Raw genomic sequence first — 19,460 nt, forward strand, 5'->3', positions numbered from 1 at the left:
TCTGCAGAGTATGCAGCAGGTCACAGCAGCAGGCAGTCCTCTGAGAGTCCTTCGAGGTACAGCGAGGCAGTCTGCAGAGCATGCAGCAGGTCACAGCAGCAGGCAGTCCTCTGAGAGTCCTTCGAGGTACAGCGAGGCAGTCTGCAGAGCATGCAGCAGGTCACAGCAGCAGGCAGTCCTCTGAGAGTCCTTCGAGGTACAGCGAGGCAGTCTTGCAGAGTACGCAGCAGGTGACAGCAGCAGGCAGTCCTCTGAGAGTCCTTCGAGGTACAGCGAGGCAGTCTGCAGAGTATACAGTAGGTCACAGCAGCAGGCAGTCCTCTGAGAGTCCTTCCAGGTACAGCGAGGCAGTCTGCAGAGTATGCAGCAGGTCACAGCAGCAGGCAGTCCTCTGAGAGTCCTTCGAGGTACAGCGAGGCAGTCTGCAGAGCATGCAGCAGGTCACAGCAGCAGGCAGTCCTCTGAGAGTCCTTCGAGGTACAGCGAGGCAGTCTGCAGAGCATGCAGCAGGTCACAGCAGCAGGCAGTCCTCTGAGAGTCCTCTCTATCGACTGACTTATCCCTACGGACAGATATTTTCTATGGAGAATCTCTTCTCTATGGACAGACTCCATTCTATGGACAGACTTCTTGCTACGGCCAGACTCTTTTCTATGGAGAGGCTCCTCTATATGAGCAGAGTCCTCTCTAAGGACAGACTGTCCATAGAGAGGAGTCTCAACATAGAAAGGGGTCTGTCCGTAGGTGGGAGTCAGTCAATAGGGAGGAGTCTGTCCGTAGAGGATATTGTATACAGTGATATAAATGCCAATAATATTTATTCCTGATATTTTTGTACTCACCATTATAAGTATAGGATATTTTTGACATCGATATTTATGTCCCAATATTTTATATTTCAATATTCAATATTTTTGTATCACGATATTTCCAGAGGCGATATTTGGTCAGCGATAGCACACGAGCGTGTTGCTTGTATTTGATGGACACGGCATATATCACTAACAGATATTTGTTAGCTCTTAGGAGACACCTGTGCATGCGGGGGGGATGGGACACTGTGCAAACTTTCACCGATCGAGAACGATATCTGCCCGCGGTCACATCCTACGCCATTTCACAGCTCCTGGGAAATGAAATACCAGTATTTGTAAAGCGCACAGCTACCTCCGAAGGGGTGTCCCGGTGCTGGGGGATGTCCCGAAGATTAAGCAAGCTATTGCCCAGAGTCACATAGCGCTGGCCTGACCTGCGGCCGGTACCCGGGAATCGAACTGTGAAACCCGTGGTCTGGAGTCAGGAACCCTGGCCGCTGCGCCACACCTCTTCCTTGGAGAGCAAGAGGTCCTACAGAGGCACTACTAGTTCATGCTACGGTCACCGGGCATCCACCAATGACACCCCCCACGTGAGCCACTGCTCCCTGCATCTGCAGCACAGCGCCACCACTGTCCTCCCGCCAACACTGCATCCGCAGCACAGCGCTACCACTGTCCTCCTGCCAACACTGCATCCGCAGCACAGCGCTACCACTGTCCTCCTGCCAACACTGCATCCGTAGCACAGCGCCACCACTGTCCTCCTGCCAACACTGCATCCGTAGCACAGCGCCACCACTGTCCTCCTGCCAACACTGCATCCGCAGCACAGCGCCACCACTGTCCTCCTGCCAACACTGCATCCGTAGCACAGCGCCACCACTGCCCTCCTGCCAGCACTGCATCCGTAGCACAGCGCCACCACTGTCCTCCTGCCAACACTGCATCCGTAGCACAGCACCACCACTGTCCTCCCGCCAACACTGCATCCGCAGCACAGCGCCACCACTGTCCTCCTGCCAACACTGCATCCACAGCACAGCGCCACCACTGTCCTCCGGCCAACACTGCATCCGCAGCACAGCGCCACCACTGTCCTCCTGCCAACACTGCATCCGTAGCACAGCGCCACCACTGTCCTCCTGTCCTGCCAACACTGCATCCACAGCACAGCGCCACCACTGCCCTCCTGCCCCCTGCATCCGCAGCACAGCGCCACCAGTGTCCTCCTGCCAACACTGCATCCGTAGCACAGCGCCACCACTGTCCTCCGGCCAACACTGCATCCGCAGCACAGCGCCACCACTGTCCTCCTGCCAACACTGCATCCGTAGCACAGCGCCACCACTGTCCTCCTGCCAACACTGCATCCACAGCACAGCGCCACCACTGTCCTCCTGCCAACACTGCATCCACAGCACAGGTCCACCACTGTCCTCCCGCCAACACTGCATCCACAGCACAGCGCCACCACTGCCCTCCTGCCAGCACTGCATCCGCAGCACAGCGCCACCACTGTCCTCCTGCCAACACTGCATCCGTAGCACAGCGCCACCACTGTCCTCCCGCCAACACTGCATCCGCAGCACAGCGCCACCACTGTCCTCCTGCCAGCACTGCATCCACAGCACAGCGCCACCACTGTCCTCCCGCCAACACTGCATCCGCAGCACAGGTCCACCACTGTCGTCCTGCCAGCACTGCATCCACAGCACAGGTCCACCACTGTCCTCCTGCCAACACTGCATCCGCAGCACAGCGCCAGCACTGTCCTCCTGCCAGCACTGCATCCGCAGCACAGCGCCACCACTGTCCTCCTGCCAACACTGCATCAGCAGCACACCACCACCACTGCCCTCCTGCCAGCACTGCATCCGTAGCACAGCGCCACCACTGTCCTCCTGTCAGCACTGCATCCACAGCACAGCGCCACCACTGCCCTCCTGCCAGCACTGCATCCGCAGCACAGCGCCACCACTGCCCTCCTGCCAGCACTGCATCCGCAGTCTCTCTCAGCACCCTGTCGTACAGCTGCCCTACATCTGCAGGCGGCCCCCCTGAACACTACAACTCATGCTGTCTGCCAACCCCCCTACTTCCACAGCACACTGTTGTGGCCCCTCGCCACTGCCGAGGAGCTGATGCTTCTGTTCTGTAAGAGCATCGCAGTCTCCCCCAGCACCCTGTGAGCACAGCTGCACTACACCTGTGGTGCCCCCTCACACTACAACCTCTGCTGTCTGCCTCCATTACTGCTGAGGAGCTGATGCTTCTTTTATGTCGGAGAGCATCACAGAGCCCGTAGGAGGGACAGACGGATGAGCACAAGAGCACCCACCCGTCGGGGGAAGCGCTGGGAGTCAGGCGCGCAACACCCATTGGACTCACCGGGCTTCAGCCCCCCCCGTCGTGTGTCACAGCCCGTTATGAGACAGATCCCGGGCACACACACAGCCACACCCAAACGTTTCACAGGTCTTTAAAAGACCATTTGAATGCTAATTAGGCCTTGCTGTTGTTTCACCCCTTGTTGGAGGCCCTGCAGCTCCACTCTGCCTACTGATCAAAGGTTCAGCCCCCCCCCGAAATGTTTTCTTATTCCCCCCCCCCGAAATTTGGGTCTAGTTGCGCCTCTGCTGGGAATAATTCCGTGTTAACACTCCTCTGCCTTTTCAGCCCCTCCCACGGCTGCAGGGCCATTGAATGCATGCAGCGTGGAAATGAATGGCTGCAGGTTACCCAAATGACTCGTACACGTGCATTAACCGACTGAGCTACCTCCCATGGTTTCTGTCCTGAATGCTGCACTTGGATCTCAGCAGCAGGCAGGGAACAGTTTGCACCCGCACTTCCTGGAAGTGTGACTGGGGCCCACGAGCCAGGGTCGCACTTACATTCTGAGGAGCACTGCACAAGGAGGAGGGGTAATATTTTTCATGTCAAATGAACCTGCTGAAAGCTCTGACGGGGTTATATGCGTCGAGGCACTTAAAAGAACAACTTCCTCCTGTTATGACCTCTCCCCCTCGAGCCTCCGGCCTCACTCGCTTGTATTTAACTGTAACGAGATATCAGGAATTGGGCTAATAATACGTCTTCCATCACAAGCCTCCACTCGGTGGAACAAACCTCGCGCGCATCTTCGATAGGGACATTAAAGCGAAGTACGAGAGGGTCTGTCTCAAATGTAGCGCCTTGAAACGCTGAACAGCTGGTAGTGAAGAGGGGCAGGAACCATGACCTAAATAGATGGAAAAGGGACTGAGGAGGCTTGGGTCCTGTCACCATCCGGCCTGGACCGCTCTCAATTGAGTAAACAAACAAGATGGCCGGACAGCCTATGTGGAAATATCGATACACGTCCTGGTACCATGAATTACCAAGGGGGACAGACTTGTGTCTGGAATTACTTTTTTATTTTATAAAAAGGTTTTTGAAAAAGATTTTTTTAAGCGTCAAAAGACACAACAAAACATTCAACAAATTACATCAACAATACATTACATAAATGCACACAAATAAATGAAATTATCAATCAATGAGATCCAAAAAACAACAACAACATTTCTTGGACGGACAACTGTAATATGCCTACAAATAAGTAGTCTATGAGGCACCCATCCTAGATATAATACAAACAAGTGGTCTAGCAGTATGGAACACTGGCCTACTTGTTTAGCATCTGCAAGAAAAAACCAAGTACATTTCTACATCAAGTGCTAGAAGCCAATTCAAGATTTAACATGCATGATTTCATTCCTATTACGCCTTCCAACATTGGTATCTTGCAGGATACCAATGTATTGTTGATGTAATTTGTTGAATGTTTTGTTGTGTCTTTTGACGCTTAAAAAAATCTTTTTCAAAAACCTTTTTATAAAATAAAAAAGTAATTCCAGACACAAGTCTGTCCCCCTTGGTAATTCATGGTACCAGGACGTGTATCGATATTTCCACATAGGCTGTCCGGCCATCTTGTTTGTTTACTAAATAGATGGAGGCAGCAAACGCACTATCATGGGTAACATTTGAAGAGAGAATTTGTTGTTTCTCAAAACTGATCAGATCTTTCTTTATAATATGAACCTTTTGTCTCTGGAGATAAGATCGCCCTTTCCTGAATGAATCACAAACCTAGAAACTGAATTATCTGAGTCAGACTCAAAGACTTGGGCCGATTTAAATGTTGGTGATGAGCATTCTCTGTTGTGACGAGGTGTTCTCACCGCCGACATTACGGCTGAACGATGAATTATAAAGCGGGTCGACCCTAGTTTAACCGCGGTGGAGACTTGTCTGTCTCCTCTGTGGACAGACAGCTCGGGCAGGCATGCACATTAAAAAGACAAATACTGTGTTTATTACCAAATATCAACGTCTCAAGTGACATGTGCAAGCATCAAGACAGGAATGAGAAACAATATCCGGGACAGGAACTTTGGTGAAAAATGTTACATTCCAACAAAACAACATTTCATAGTAATTCCATAACAGTCCCGAGGTCGGGGTGATTGTATGAAAACGGAACCCACCTGCAGGTGAAGAGCAATGACCCTCGACCTCAAATCCGCTACTTTGGGTCAGAAGTTTATCAGCCCTGCCGAGCTACGGAAAGCACCTCTATAGGGTCAGACCTAGTGGAGGTAAATGAATACTTACCCAGGAGCTAACATTACGAGTTAAACATTGACAATGAGGAGTGCTTATGTAATCTAATTACATGTCTAAAGAGGGATTACTCACCCATCCTGGCAAATTCACACTTGTGCTGTGTATCCCTTATCTTATGTCTGCACTTCAAAATATGAACACCTGAAAAGTACCCAATATGTGATGTTGGTCTATTTCTCAATATACTATTTTATTTTCTGAATAAACACCTCGTCCCACAGGGACCTCTGATGAAAACATCTCTCTGTGTGCATCACACCCCGTGTAAATATACTAATGGCTGCAATAACTGCTAAAGTTGTGAATTCACCATTCACACCGCAGCAGAGGGTCTCCAGCATAAAAAGTGTATTAATATATTTATGAATATGTCCATTCAGCTCCACCTCTGCTCGTCTGAGAACTCCCCCCATGAGATTCCTTTATAAACAGGTCGTGGTTGGATGTGTGAGGTGGGATGTGTCTCTAGAGGGGAGTAAGTCAAGGACAGGTAGGAAATGAAGATAAAACTGAAGCTGACGCCCCTGTCTGTGCTCTGCTTTACTCCTCTCCGTGTCTCGTCTCTCCTGCAGGTTGTGGCGCTGCTCCCTCACCGGTTCATGCTGCGAAGCCCTCGCCTCTGTCCTGGAAACAAACTCATCTCTCACAGAGCTCAACCTGGGCGACAATATTGAGCTGCAAGACACTGGAGTGAAGAAGTTGTGTGAAGGCCTCAAACATCCAAACTGCAAACTACAGACACTGAGGTACAGAGCTGAGCAGTTCTTATCACGTCATTGATTTCTAAATATACATCGTAGGTGGGGCTCACACACATATTTTAGAAATGCCTTGAAATGTTTACATGATTGCCTCTTTTCTGTTAATGTTGTGAGAAAAGCTCCCATTAATAACATTTGTGAACTAAGTCAGGTTTGTGAAGTGGGGGTACCCAAACCCCAAAGATGGTGCCGAGGGGCACTTTTTAAAGTCTGTTTCTCGGGTATTTGGGATAAAATGAAAGAGGCCTTAACCAGAGGGCAGGTCTGTTCCTTCCAGTGAGGGCGCCTACCCACCAGTCTCCCTGCTGTTAACAGACCTGCTGCTGGATACGAGGCCAAGGAATTGCAGCTATAAGATGAAAGGCAGAGCAGGCTGCACAATGGGGCAACTGTAAGATGAAAGGTAGAGTGGGCTACAGAGAGGGGCTAGTGTAAGATGAAAAGTAGAGCAGGCTACAGAGAAGGCAGTTGTAAGATGAAATGTAGAGCAGGCTGCTGTGAAGGGCAGCTGTAAGATGAAATGCAGAGCAGGCTACCGGGAGGGGCAACTGTAAGATGAAAGGTAGAGCAGTCTACAACAAAGGCAGCTGTAAGATGAAATGTAGAGCAGGCTGCTGTGAAGGGCAGCTGTAAGATGAAAGGTAGAGCAGACTACAAAGAAGGCAGCTGTAAGATGAAAGAAGAAACAGACTGCGGAGAGGGAAGTTGTAAGATGAAAGGTAGAGCAGGCTACAACAAAGGCAGCTGTAAGATGAAATGTAGAGCGGGCTACAGAGAAGGTAACTGTAAGATGAAAGGTAGAGCAGGCTGCATACAGGGGCAGCTGTAAAATGAAGAGTAGAGCATGCTGCAGAGAGGGGCAGCTGTACAATGAAAGGAGGAGCAGTCTGCAGAGAGGGGAAGTGGTAAGATGAAAGGTAGAGCAGGCTGCAGAGACCGGCAGCTGTAAAATGAAGAGTAGAGCGGACTGCACAGAGGGGCAGCTATAAGATGAATGGCAGAACAGGCTGCGGAGAGGATTATCTGTGAGATGAAAGACGTAGCAGGCTGCAGAAAGTGGTTCACAGTATGCCTAGCCAGCAGAGCTGCTGAGGTTCATGGTGTGCTTAGACAGCAGAGCTGCTGAGATTCATGGTGTACTTAGACAGCAGAGCTGCTGAGGTTTATGGTATGCTTAGACAGCAGAGCTTCTGAGGTTCATGGTGTGCTTAGACAGCAGAGCTGCTGAGGTTCATGGTGTGCTTAGACAGCAGAGCTGCTGAGGTTCATGGTGTGCTTAGACAGCAGAGCTGCTGAGGTTCATGGTGTGTTAGACAGCAGAGCTGCTGAGGTTCACTCTGTGCTTAGACAGCAGAGCTGCTGAGGTTCATGGTGTGCTTAGACAGCAGAGCTGCTGAGGTTCATGGTGTGCTTAGACAGCAGAGCTGCTGAGGTTCACGGTGTGCTTAGACAGCAGAGCTGCTGAGGTTCATAGTGTGCTTAGACAGCAGAGCTCCTGAGGTTCAAGGTGTGCTTAGACAGCAGAGCTGCTGAGGTTCACAGTGTGCTTAGACAGCAGAGCTGCTGAGGTTCACGCTGTGCTTAGACAGCAGAGCGGCTGAGGTTCACTCTGTGCTTAGACAGCAGAGCTGCTGAGGTTCATGGTGTGCGAAGACAGAAGAGCTACTGAGGTTCACAGTGTGCTTAGACAGCAGAGCTGCTGAGGTTCACGCTGTGCTTAGACAGCAGAGCGGCTGAGGTTCACTCTGTGCTTAGACAGCAGAGCTGCTGAGGTTCATGGTGTGCTTAGACAGCAGAGCTGCTGAGGTTCATGGTGTGCTTAGACATCAGAGCTGCTGAGGTTCATGGTGTGCTTAGACAGCAGAGCTGCTGAGGTTCATGGTGTGCTTAGACAGCAGAGCTGCTGAGGTTCATGGTGTGCTTAGACAGCAGAGCTGCTGAGGTTTACGGTGTGCTCACACAGCAGAGCTGCTGAGGTTCATGGTGTGCTTAGACACCAGAGCTGCTGAGGTTCATGGTGTGCTTAGACAGCAGAGCTGCTGAGGTTCATGGTGTGCTTAGACAGCAGAGCTGCTGAGGTTCACTGTGTGCTTAGACATCACAGCTGCTGAGGTTCACTGTGTGCTTAGACAGCAGTGCTGCTGAGGTTCACGGTGTGCTTAGACAGCAGAGCTGCTGAGGTTCACTGTGTGCTTAGACAGCAGAGCTGCTGAGGTTCACGGTGTGCTTAGACAGCAGAGCTGCTGAGGTTCATGGTGTGCTTGGACAGCAGAGCTGCTGAGGTTCATGGTGTGCTTAGTCAGCAGAGCTGCTGAGGTTCACTGTGCGCTTAGACTGCAGAGCTGCTGAGGTTCACAGTGTGCTTAGACAGCAGAGCTGCTGAGGTTCACGGTGTGCTTAGACAGCAGAGCTGCTGAGGTTCATGGTGTGCTTAGACAGCAGAGCTGCTGAGGTTCACGGTGTGCTTAGAGTGTAGAGCTGCTGAGGTTCATGGTGTGCTTAGACAGCAGAGCTGCTGAGGTTCACGGTGTGCTTAGACCGAGGAGCTGCTGAGGTTCATGGTGTGCTTAGACTGCAGAGCTGCTAAGGTTCACTCTGTGCTTAGACAGCAGAGCTGCTGAGGTTCATGGTCTACTTAGACCACAGAGCTGCTGAGGTTCATGGTGTGCTTAGGCAGCAGAGCTGCTGAGGTTCACAGTGTGCTTAGACAGCAAAGCTGCTGAGGTTCATGGTGTGCTTAGACAGCAGAGCTGCTGAGGTTCATGGAGTGCTTAGACTGAGGAGCTGCTGAGGTTCATGGTGTGCTTAGACAGCAAAGCTGCTGAGGTTCATGGTGTGCTTAGACAGCAGAGCTGCTGAGGTTCATGGAGTGCTTAGACTGAGGAGCTGCTGAGGTTCATGGTGTGCTTAGACTGCAGAGCTGCTGAGGTTCACGGTGTACTTAGACTGCAGAGCTGCTGAGGTTATTGGTGTGTGTAGACAGTAGAGCTGCTGAGGTTCACAGTATGCTCAGACAGCAGAGCTGCTGAGGTTCATGGTGTGCTTAGACAGCAGAGCTGCTGAGGTTCATGGTGTGCTTAGACAGCAGAGCTGCTGAGGTTCACAGTGTGCTGGGACAGCAGAGCTGCTGAGGTTCACAGTGTGCTTAGACAGCAGAGCTGCTGAGGTTCACTGTGTGCTTAGACAGCAGAGCTGCTGAGGTTCACAGTGTGCTTAGGCTGCAGAGCTGCTGAGGTTCATGGTGTGCTTAGACAGCAGAGCTGCTGAGGTTCACTCTGTACTTAGACTGCAGAGCTGCTGAGGTTCACTCTGTACTTAGACTGCAGAGCTGCTGAGGTTCACAGTGTGCTTAGACAGCAGAGCTGCTGAGGTTCATGGTGTGCTTAGACAGCAGAGCTGCTGAGGTTCACTCTGTGCTTAGACAGAAGAGCTGCTGAGGTTCACGGTGTGCTTAGACAGCAGAGCTGCTGAGGTTCACTCTGTGCTTTGACAGCAGAGCTGCTGAGGTTCACTCTGTGCTTAGACAGCAGAGCTGCTGAGGTTCACAGTGTGCTTAGACAGCAGAGCTGATGAGGTCCAGCTGTGCTTAGACAGCAGAGCTGCTGAGGTTCACAGTGTGCTTAGACAGCAGAGCTGATGAGGTTCACTCTGTGCTTAGACAGCAGAGCTGCTGAGGTTCACTCTGTGCTTAGACAGCAGAGCTGCTGAGGTTCACAGTGTGCTTAGACAGCAGAGCTGATGAGGTCCAGCTGTGCTTAGACAGCAGAGCTGCTGAGGTTCACGGTGTGCTTAGACAGCAGAGCTGATGAGGTCCAGCTGTGCTTAGACAGCAGAGCTGCTGAGGTTCACGGTCTGCTTAGACAGCAGAGCTGCTGAGGTTCATGGTGTGCTTAGACAGCAGAGCTGCTGAGGTTCACTGTGTGCTTAGACAGCAGTGCTGCTGAGGTTCATGGTGTGCTTAGACAGCAGAGCTGCTGAGGTTCACTGTGTGCTTAGACAGCAGAGCTGCTGAGGTTCATGGTGTGCTTAGACAGCAGAGCTGCTGAGGTTCACGGTGTGCTTAGAGTGTAGAGCTGCTGAGGTTCATGGTGTGCTTAGACAGCAGAGCTGCTGAGGTTCACGGTGTGCTTAGACTGAGGAGCTGCTGAGGTTCATGGTGTGCTTAGACTGCAGAGCTGCTAAGGTTCACTCTGTGCTTAGACAGCAGAGCTGCTGAGGTTCATGGTCTACTTAGACCACAGAGCTGCTGAGGTTCACGGTGTGCTTAGACAGCAGAGCTGCTGAGGTTCACGGTGTGCTTAGACAGCAGAGCTGCTGAGGTTCATGGTCTACTTAGACCACAGAGCTGCTGAGGTTCACAGTGTGCTTAGACAGCAGAGCTGCTGAGGTTCATGGTGTGCTTAGACAGCAAAGCTGCTGAGGTTCATGGTGTGCTTAGACAGCAGAGCTGCTGAGGTTCATGGAGTGCTTAGACTGAGGAGCTGCTGAGGTTCATGGTGTGCTTAGACTGCAGAGCTGCTGAGGTTCACGGTGTACTTAGACTGCAGATCTGCTGAGGTTATTGGTGTGTGTAGACAGTAGAGCTGCTGAGGTTCATGGTGTGCTTAGACAGCAGAGCTGCTGAGGTTCATGGTGTGCTTAGACAGCAGAGCTGCTGAGGTTCATGGTGTGCTTAGACAGCAGAGCTGCTGAGGTTCACAGTGTGCTGGGACAGCAGAGCTGCTGAGGTTCACAGTGTGCTTAGACAGCAGAGCTGCTGAGGTTCACTGTGTGCTTAGACAGCAGAGCTGCTGAGGTTCACAGTGTGCTTAGGCTGCAGAGCTGCTGAGGTTCATGGTGTGCTTAGACCGCAGAGCTGCTGAGGTTCACTCTGTACTTAGACTGCAGAGCTGCTGAGGTTCACTCTGTACTTAGACTGCAGAGCTGCTGAGGTTCACAGTGTGCTTAGACAGCAGAGCTGCTGAGGTTCATGGTGTGCTTAGACAGCAGAGCTGCTGAGGTTCACAGTGTGCTGGGACAGCAGAGCTGCTGAGGTTCACAGTGTGCTTAGACAGCAGAGCTGCTGAGGTTCACTGTGTGCTTAGACAGCAGAGCTGCTGAGGTTCACAGTGTGCTTAGGCTGCAGAGCTGCTGAGGTTCATGGTGTGCTTAGACCGCAGAGCTGCTGAGGTTCACTCTGTACTTAGACTGCAGAGCTGCTGAGGTTCACTCTGTACTTAGACTGCAGAGCTGCTGAGGTTCACAGTGTGCTTAGACAGCAGAGCTGCTGAGGTTCATGGTGTGCTTAGACAGCAGAGCTGCTGAGGTTCACTCTGTGCTTAGACAGAAGAGCTGCTGAGGTTCACGGTGTGCTTAGACAGCAGAGCTGCTGAGGTTCACTCTGTGCTTAGACAGCAGAGCTGCTGAGGTTCACTCTGTGCTTAGACAGCAGAGCTGCTGAGGTTCACAGTGTGCTTAGACTGCAGCGCTGCTGAGGTTCACGGTGTGCTTAGACAGCAGAGCTGATGAGGTCCAGCTGTGCTTAGACAGCAGAGCTGCTGAGGTTCACGGTGTGCTTAGACAGCAGAGCTGATGAGGTTCACTCTGTGCTTAGACAGCAGAGCTGCTGAGGTTCACTCTGTGCTTAGACAGCAGAGCTGCTGAGGTTCACAGTGTGCTTAGACAGCAGAGCTGATGAGGTCCAGCTGTGCTTAGACAGCAGAGCTGCTGAGGTTCACGGTGTGCTTAGACAGCAGAGCTGATGAGGTCCAGCTGTGCTTAGACAGCAGAGCTGCTGAGGCCCAGCTCTGCTTAGACAGCAGAGCTGCTGAGGTTCACGGTGTGCTTAGACAGCAGAGCTGCTGAGGTTCATGGTGTGCTTAGACAGCAGAGCTGCTGAGGTCCAGCTGTGCTTAGACAGCAGAGCTGCTGAGGTCCAGCTGTGCTTAGACAGCAGAGCTGCTGAGGTTCACGGTGTGCTTTGACAGCAGAGCTGCTGAGGTTCACGGTGTGCTTCGACAGCTGAGCTGCTGAGATTCAATCTGTGCTTAGACAGCAGAGCTGCTGAGGTTCATGGTGTGTTTAGACTGCAGAGCTGCTGAGGTTCACTCTGTGCTTAGACAGCAGAGCTGCTGAGGTTCACTCTGTGCTTAGACAGCAGAGCTGCTGAGGTTTATGGTATGCTTAGACACCAGAGCTGCTGAGGTTCATGATGTGCTTAGACAGCAGAGCTGCTGAGGTTTATGGTATGCTTAGACACCAGAGCTGCTGAGGTTCATGATGTGCTTAGACAGCAGAGCTGCTGAGGTTCACGGTGTGCTTAGACAGCAGAGCTGCTGAGGTTCATGGTGTGTTTAGACTGCAGAGCTGCTGAGGTTCATGGTGTGCTTAGACAGCAGAGCTGCTGAGGTTCATGGTGTGCTTAGTCAGCAGAACGGCTGAGGTTCTCATTGTGCTTAGACAGCAGAGCTGCTGAGGTTCATGGTGTGCTTAGACAGCAGAGCTGCTGAGGTCCAGCTGTGCTTAGACAGCAGAGCTGCTGAGGTCCAGCTGTGCTTAGACTGCAGAGCTGCTGAGGTTCACAGTGTGCTTAGACAGCAGAGCTGCTGAGGTTTATGGTGTGCTTAGACAGCAGAGCTGCTGAGGTTCATGATGTGCTTAGACAGCAGAGCTGCTGAGGTTTATGATGTGCTTAGACAGCAGAGCTGCTGAGGTTCATGGTGTGCTTAGACACCAGAGCTGCTGGGATTCATGGTGTGCGTAGACAGCAGAGCTGCTGAGGTTCATGGTGTGCTTAGACAGCAGAGCTGCTGAGGTCCATGGAGTGCTTAGACAGCAGAGATGCTGAGGTTCATAGTGTGCTTAGACTGCAGAGCTGCTGAGGTTCACAGTGTGCTTAGACAGCAGAGCTGCTGAGGTTCACGGTGTGCTTAGACAGCAGAGCTGCTGAGGTTCATGGTGTGCTTAGACAGCAGAGCTGCTGAGGTTCACGGTGTGCTTAGACAGTAGAGCTGCTGAGATTCACTCTGTGCTTAGACTGCATAGATGCTGAGGTTCACTCTGTGCTCAGTCAGCAGAGCTGCTGAGGTTCACTCTGTGCTCAGTCAGCAGAGCTGCTGAGGTTCACTCTGTGCTTAGACAGTAGAGCTGCTGAGGTTCACAGTGTGCTTAGACAGCAGAGCTGCTGAGGTACACTCTGTGCTTAGACAGCAGAGCTGCTGAGGTTCATGGTGTGCTTAGACAGCAGAGCTGCTGAGGTTCACTCTGTGCTCAGTCAGCAAAGCTGCTGAGGTTCACTCTGTGCTTAGACAGCAGAGCTGCTGAGGTTCACAGTGTGCTTAGACAGCAGAGCTGCTGAGGTTCATGGTGTGCTTAGACAGCAGAGCTGCTGAGGTTCATAGTGTGCTTAGACAGCAGAGCTGCTGAGGTTCATAGTGTGCTTAGACAGCAGAGCTGCTGAGGTTCACGGTGTGCTTAGACAGGAGAGCTGCTGAGGTTCATAGTGTGCTTAGACAGCAGAGCTGCTGAGGTTCACGGTGTGCTTAGACAGCAGAGCTGCTGAGGTTCACGGTGTGCTTAGACTGCAGCGCTGCTGAGGTTCATAGTGTGCTTAGACAGCAGCGCTGCTGAGATTAGCACATAGGACAGGAGGCATCTTTGTATATTCTCTCGTTAGCTGACCTATTATCACTCAATGTAATTCCTTTAAAGAGGAAGAAGCACCCCTGCCAATGCTTCTCTTCACCTGGAGGCGACAAAGATAAACACAGAAGAAGGACCACTCAACCACGTCCTGGTACGGCGTCATATCATGCTTGGAGTTTAATGTATCAGGACTAGACTCGGACCTCATCAAAAATAGGAATAATTGGAATTATTTGCCCTCCCATGCAAGGCTTAAAAGAAAATGAAAAGGCACAGGCAGGGTCGATAGGTCTGGCCTCCGCTGGCATTGCAATAGTAACTTTCTTTTGCCATAATTTGACATTACATTTATTTATTTTTTAAATCATTCAGAGATGTAGCTGTTTTACTAATGATGTTTTTTAAGTAGCCAGCATTTATTTTGGGAAACAGAGTTCACACCGCAACCGTTACAACGCATGCATTTACCCCGCATTCCATTGCAATGAAAAAGTTGTATAGCAGTGGGGAGAAGGTGTTAGATTTAACTCCAACACCTTCCCTACTGTTGCACACACTGGAGGTGGAATAGAAAATTAATCTATTCCAACTTCCGTGCTCCCCCGACAGCAAGTCGGGGTAATGTTTGGCGTTGTAACGGCTTGCGGGGTAACGTCACATAACCATTTAATTTATGTCATGAATTTCAATATTATTGGTGAATGAGACAAGATTACATCGCCATCTCATCTCTTCAGTCTCTGTCGGGGGGGGCTCCGAGGCCCTCTTCATTCTCTGGGGGGGCTCCGAGGCCCTCTTCATTCTCTGGGGGGGCTCGGTGGCCCTCTTCCTTCTCTGCGAGGGGCTCCGGGCCCTCTTCATTCCCCGGGGGGGGCTCTGAGGCCCTCTTCATTCTCTGGGGGGCTCCGAGGCCCCCTTCATTCTCTGCGGGGGGCGCCGAGGCCCTCTTCATTCTCTGGGGGTGGTCTGGGGGGAACACATCATAGTGAAGGGACACGTACAAATTTTTTTCAGTGCATCTTCTCTCTCTGCTGTTGGACAGATCTCCTCAGGTGCAGAGGATCACAGGTGTGTATTGCACTCAGTTCTAGTCTTCAGTGCATCTTCTCTCTTCTGCTGTTGGACAGATCTCCTCGGGTGTAGAGGATCACAGGTGTGTATTGCACTCAGTTCTGTCTTCAGTGCATCTTCTCTATTCTGCTTTAGGACAGATCTCCTCAGGTGCAGAGGATCACAGGTGTGTATTGCACTCAGTTCTAGTCTTCAGTGCATCTTCTCTCTTCTGCTGTTGGACAGATCTCCTCGGGTGTAGAGGATCACAGGTGTGTATTGCACTCAGTTCTGTCTTCAGTGCATCTTCTCTATTCTGCTTTAGGACAGATCTCCTCAGGTGCAGAGGATCACAGGTGTGTATTGCACTCAGTTCTAGTCTTCAGTGCATCTTCTCTCTTCTGCTGTTGGACAGATCTCCTCGGGTGTAGAGGATCACAGGTGTGTATTGCACTCAGTTCTGTCTTCAGTGCATCTTCTCTATTCTGCTTTAGGACAGATCTCCTCAGGTGCAGAGGATCACAGGTGTGTATTGCACTCAGTTCTTGTCTTCGGTGCATCTTCTCTCACTCTGCTGTTGGACAGATCTCCTCAGGTGCAGAGGATCACAGGCGTGTATTGCACTCAGTTCTTGTCTTCAGTGCATCTTCTCTCACTCTGCTGTTGGACAGATCTCCTCGGGTGCAGAGGATCACAGGTGTGTATTGCACTCAGTTCTTGTCTTCAGTGCATCTTCTCTCTTCTGCTGTTGGGCAGATCTCCTCAGCTGCAGAGGATCACAGGTGTGTATTGCACTCAGTTCTTGTCTTCGGTGCATCTTCTCTCACTCTGCTGTTGGACAGATCTCCTCGATGCAGAGGATCACAGGTGTGTATTGCACTCAGTTCTTGTCTTCAGTGCATCCTCTCTCACTCTGATCTTGGACAGATCTCCTTGGTGCAGAGGATCACAGGTGTGTATTGCACTCAGTTCTAGTCTTCAGTGCATCTTCTCTCACTGCTGTTGGACAGATCTCCCCAGGTGCAGAGGATCACAGGTTTGTATAGCACTCAGTTCTGTCTTCAGTGCATCTTCTCTCACTCTGCTGATGGACAGATCTCCTCAGGTGCAGAGGATCACAGGTGTGTATTGCACTCAGTTCTTGTCTTCAGTTCATCTTCTCTCACTGCTGTTGGATAGATCTCCTCAGGTGCAGAGGATCACAGGTGTGTACTGCACTCAGTTCTTGTCTTCAGTGCATCTTCTCTCTCTGCTGTTGGACAGATCTCCTCAGGTGCAGAGGATCACAGGTGTGTATTGCACTCAGTTCTTGTCTTCAGTGCATCTTCTCTCTGCTGTTGGACAGATCTCCCCAGGTGCAGAGGATCACGGGTGTGTATTGCACTCAGTTCTAGTCTTCAGTGCATCTTCTCTCTCTGCTGTTGGACAGATCTCCTCGGGTGCAGAGGATCACAGGTGTGTATTGCACTCAGTTCTTGTCTTCAGTGCATCCTCTCTCACTCTGATCTTGGACAGATCTCCTTGGTGCAGAGGATCACAGGTGTGTATTGCACTCAGTTCCTGTCTTCAGTGCATCTTCTCTCTTCTGCTGTTGGACAGATCTCCTTGGGTGTAGAGTATCACAGGTGTGTATTGCACTTAGTTCTAGTCTTCAGTGCATCTTCTCTCTCTGCTGTTGGACAGATCTCCTCGGGTGCAGAGGATCACAGGTGTGTATTGCACTCAGTTCTAGTCTTCAGTGCATCTTCTCTCTCTGCTGTTGGACAGATCTCCTCAGGTGCAGAGGATCACAGGTGTGTATTGCACTCAGTTCTTGTCTTCGGTGCATCTTCTCTCACTCTGCTGTTGGACAGAGCTCCTCAGGTGCAGAGGATCACAGGTGTGTATTACACTCAGTTCTTTTCTTCAGTGCATCTTCTCTCTCTCTGCTGTTGGACAGATCTCCTTGGGTGCAGAGGATCACAGGTGTGTATTGCACTCAGTTCTAGTCTTCAGTGCATCTTCTCACTCTGCTGTTGGACAGATCTCCTCAGGTGCAGAGGATCACAGGTGTGTATTACACTCAGTTCTTTTCTTCAGTGCATCTTCTCTCACTCTGCTGTTGGACAGATCTCCTCAGGTGCAGAGGATCACAGGTGTGTACTGCACTCAGTTCTTTTCTTCAGTGCATCTTCTCTCTCTGCTGTTGGACAGATCTCCTCAGGTGCAGAGGGTCACAGGTGTGTATTGCACTCAGTTCTTGTCTTCAGTGCACCTTCTCTCTTCTGTTGTTGGACAGATCTCCTCAGGTGCAGAGGATCACAGGTGTGTATTGCACTCAGTTCTTGTCTTCAGTGCATCTTCTCTCACTCTGCTGTTGGTCAGATCTCCTCGGGTGCAGAGGATCACAGGTGTGTATTGCACTCAGTTCTAGTCTTCAGTGCATCTTCTCTCAATGCTGTTGGACAGATCTCCTCAGATGCAGAGGATCACAGGTGTGTATTGCACTCAGTTCTTGTCTTCAGTGCATCTTCTCTCACTCTGCTGTTGGACAGATCTCCTCGGGTGCAGAGGATCACAGGTGTGTTTTGCACTCAGTTCTAGTCTTCAGTGCATCTTCTCTCAATGCTGTTGGACAGATCTCCTCAGATGCAGAGGATCACAGGTGTGTATTGCACTCAGTTCTAGTATTCAGTGAGTATTCAGTGTATCTTCTCTCTTCTGCTGTCGCACAGATCTCCTCGGGTGCAGAGGATCACAGGTGTGTATTCCACTCAGTTCTAGTCTTCAGTGCATCTTCTCTCTCTGCTGTTGGACAGTTCTCCTCAGGTGCAGATGATCAAAGGTGTGTATTGCACTCAGTTCTTGTCTTCAGTGCATCTTCTCCCACTCTGCTGTTGGACAGATCTCCTCAGGTGCAGATGATCACAGGTGTGTATTGCACACTGTTCTTGTCTTCAGTGCATCTTCTCTCACTCTGCTGTTGGCCAGATCTCCTCGGGTGCAGAGGATCACAGGTGTGTATTCCACTCAGTTCTTGTCTTCAGTGCATCTTCTCTCACTCTGCTGTTGGACAGATCTCCTCAGGTGCAGAGGGTCACAGGTGTGTATTGCACTCAGTTCTTGTCTTCAGTGCACCTTCTCTCTTCTGCTGTTGGACAGATCTCCTCAGGTGCAGAGGATCACAGGTGTGTATTGCACTCAGTTCTTGTCTTCAGTCCATCTTCTCTCACTCTGCTGTTGGACAGATCTCCTCAGGTGCAGAGGATCACAGGTGTGTATTGCACTCTGTTCTTGTCTTCAGTGCATCTTCTCTCACTCTGCTGTTGGCCAGATCTCCTCAGGTGCAGAGGATCACAGGTGTGTATTGCACTCTGTTCTTGTCTTCAGTGCATCTTCTCTCACTCTGCTGTTGGACAGATCTCCTCGGGTGCAGAGGATCACAGGTGTGTATTGCACTCAGTTCTTGTCTTCAGTTCATCTTCTCTCTTCTGCTGTAGGACAGATCTTCTCAGATGCAGAGGATCACAAGTGTGTATTGCACTCCGTTCTTCTCTTCGGTGCATCTTCTCTCTTCTGCTGTTGGACAGATCTCCTCAGGTGCAGAGGATCACAGGTGTGTATTGCACTCAATTCTTGTCTTCAGTGCATCTTCTCTCACTCTGCTGTTGGACAGATCTCCTCGGGTGCAGAGGATCACAGGTGTGTATTGCACTCCGTTCTTCTCTTCGGTGCATCTTCTCTCTTCTGCTGTTGGACAGAGCTCCTCAGGTGCAGAGGATCACAGGTGTGTATTGCACTCAGTTCTAGTCTTCAGTGCATCTTCTCTCACTCTGCTGATGGACAGATCTCCTCAGGTGCAGAGGATCACAGGTGTGTATTGCACTCAGTTCTTGTCTTCAGTTCATCTTCTCTCAATGCTGTTGGATAGATCTCCTCAGGTGCAGAGGATCACAGGTGTGTATTGCACTCAGTTCTTGTCTTCGGTGCATCTTCTCTCTTCTGCTGTTGGACAGATCTCCCCAGGTGCAGAGGATCACAGGTGTGTATTGCACTCAGTTCTTGTCTTCAGTGCATCTTCTCTCTGCTGTTGGACAGATCTCCCCAGGTGCAGAGGATCACAGGTGTGTATTGCACTCAGTTCTAGTCTTCAGTGCATCTTCTCTCTCTGCTGTTGGACAGACCTCCTCAGGTGCAGAGGATCACAGGTGTGTATTGCACTCAGTTCTAGTCTTCAGTGCATCTTCTCTCTCTGCAGTTGGACAGATCTCCTCGGGTGCAGAGGATCACAGGTGTGTATTTCACTCAGTTCTTGTCTTCGGTGCATCTTCTCTCTTCTGCTGTTGGGCAGATCTCCTCAGGTGCAGAGGATCACAGGTGTGTATTGCACTCAGTTCCTGTCTTCAGTGCATCTTCTCTCTTCTGTTGTTGGACAGATCTCCTTGGGTGTAGAGGATCACAGGTGTGTATTGCACTTAGTTCTAGTCTTCAGTGCATCTTCTCTCTTCTGCTGTTGGACACATCTCCCCGGGTGCAGAGGATCACAGGTGTGTATTCC

The 19,460-nt window shown here is 50.9% G+C and overlaps 1 protein-coding gene across 1 annotated transcript in view; it reads left to right on the plus strand.

The window, feature by feature from the left end:
- LOC144774154 (NACHT, LRR and PYD domains-containing protein 12-like) overlaps positions 1-19,460 on the plus strand; it is a 1,547,343-nt gene that overhangs the window by 820,360 nt on the left and 707,523 nt on the right. Inside the window, exon 8 of the mRNA XM_078659170.1 lies at positions 6,062-6,235. Coding sequence (XP_078515296.1) covers positions 6,062-6,235 — 174 coding nt within the window. The remainder of the gene's footprint in view (positions 1-6,061; positions 6,236-19,460) is intronic.

This window comes from Lissotriton helveticus, chromosome 8, assembly GCF_964261635.1.
Source record: "Lissotriton helveticus chromosome 8, aLisHel1.1, whole genome shotgun sequence".
Classification (NCBI taxonomy): Eukaryota; Metazoa; Chordata; class Amphibia; order Caudata; family Salamandridae; genus Lissotriton; species Lissotriton helveticus.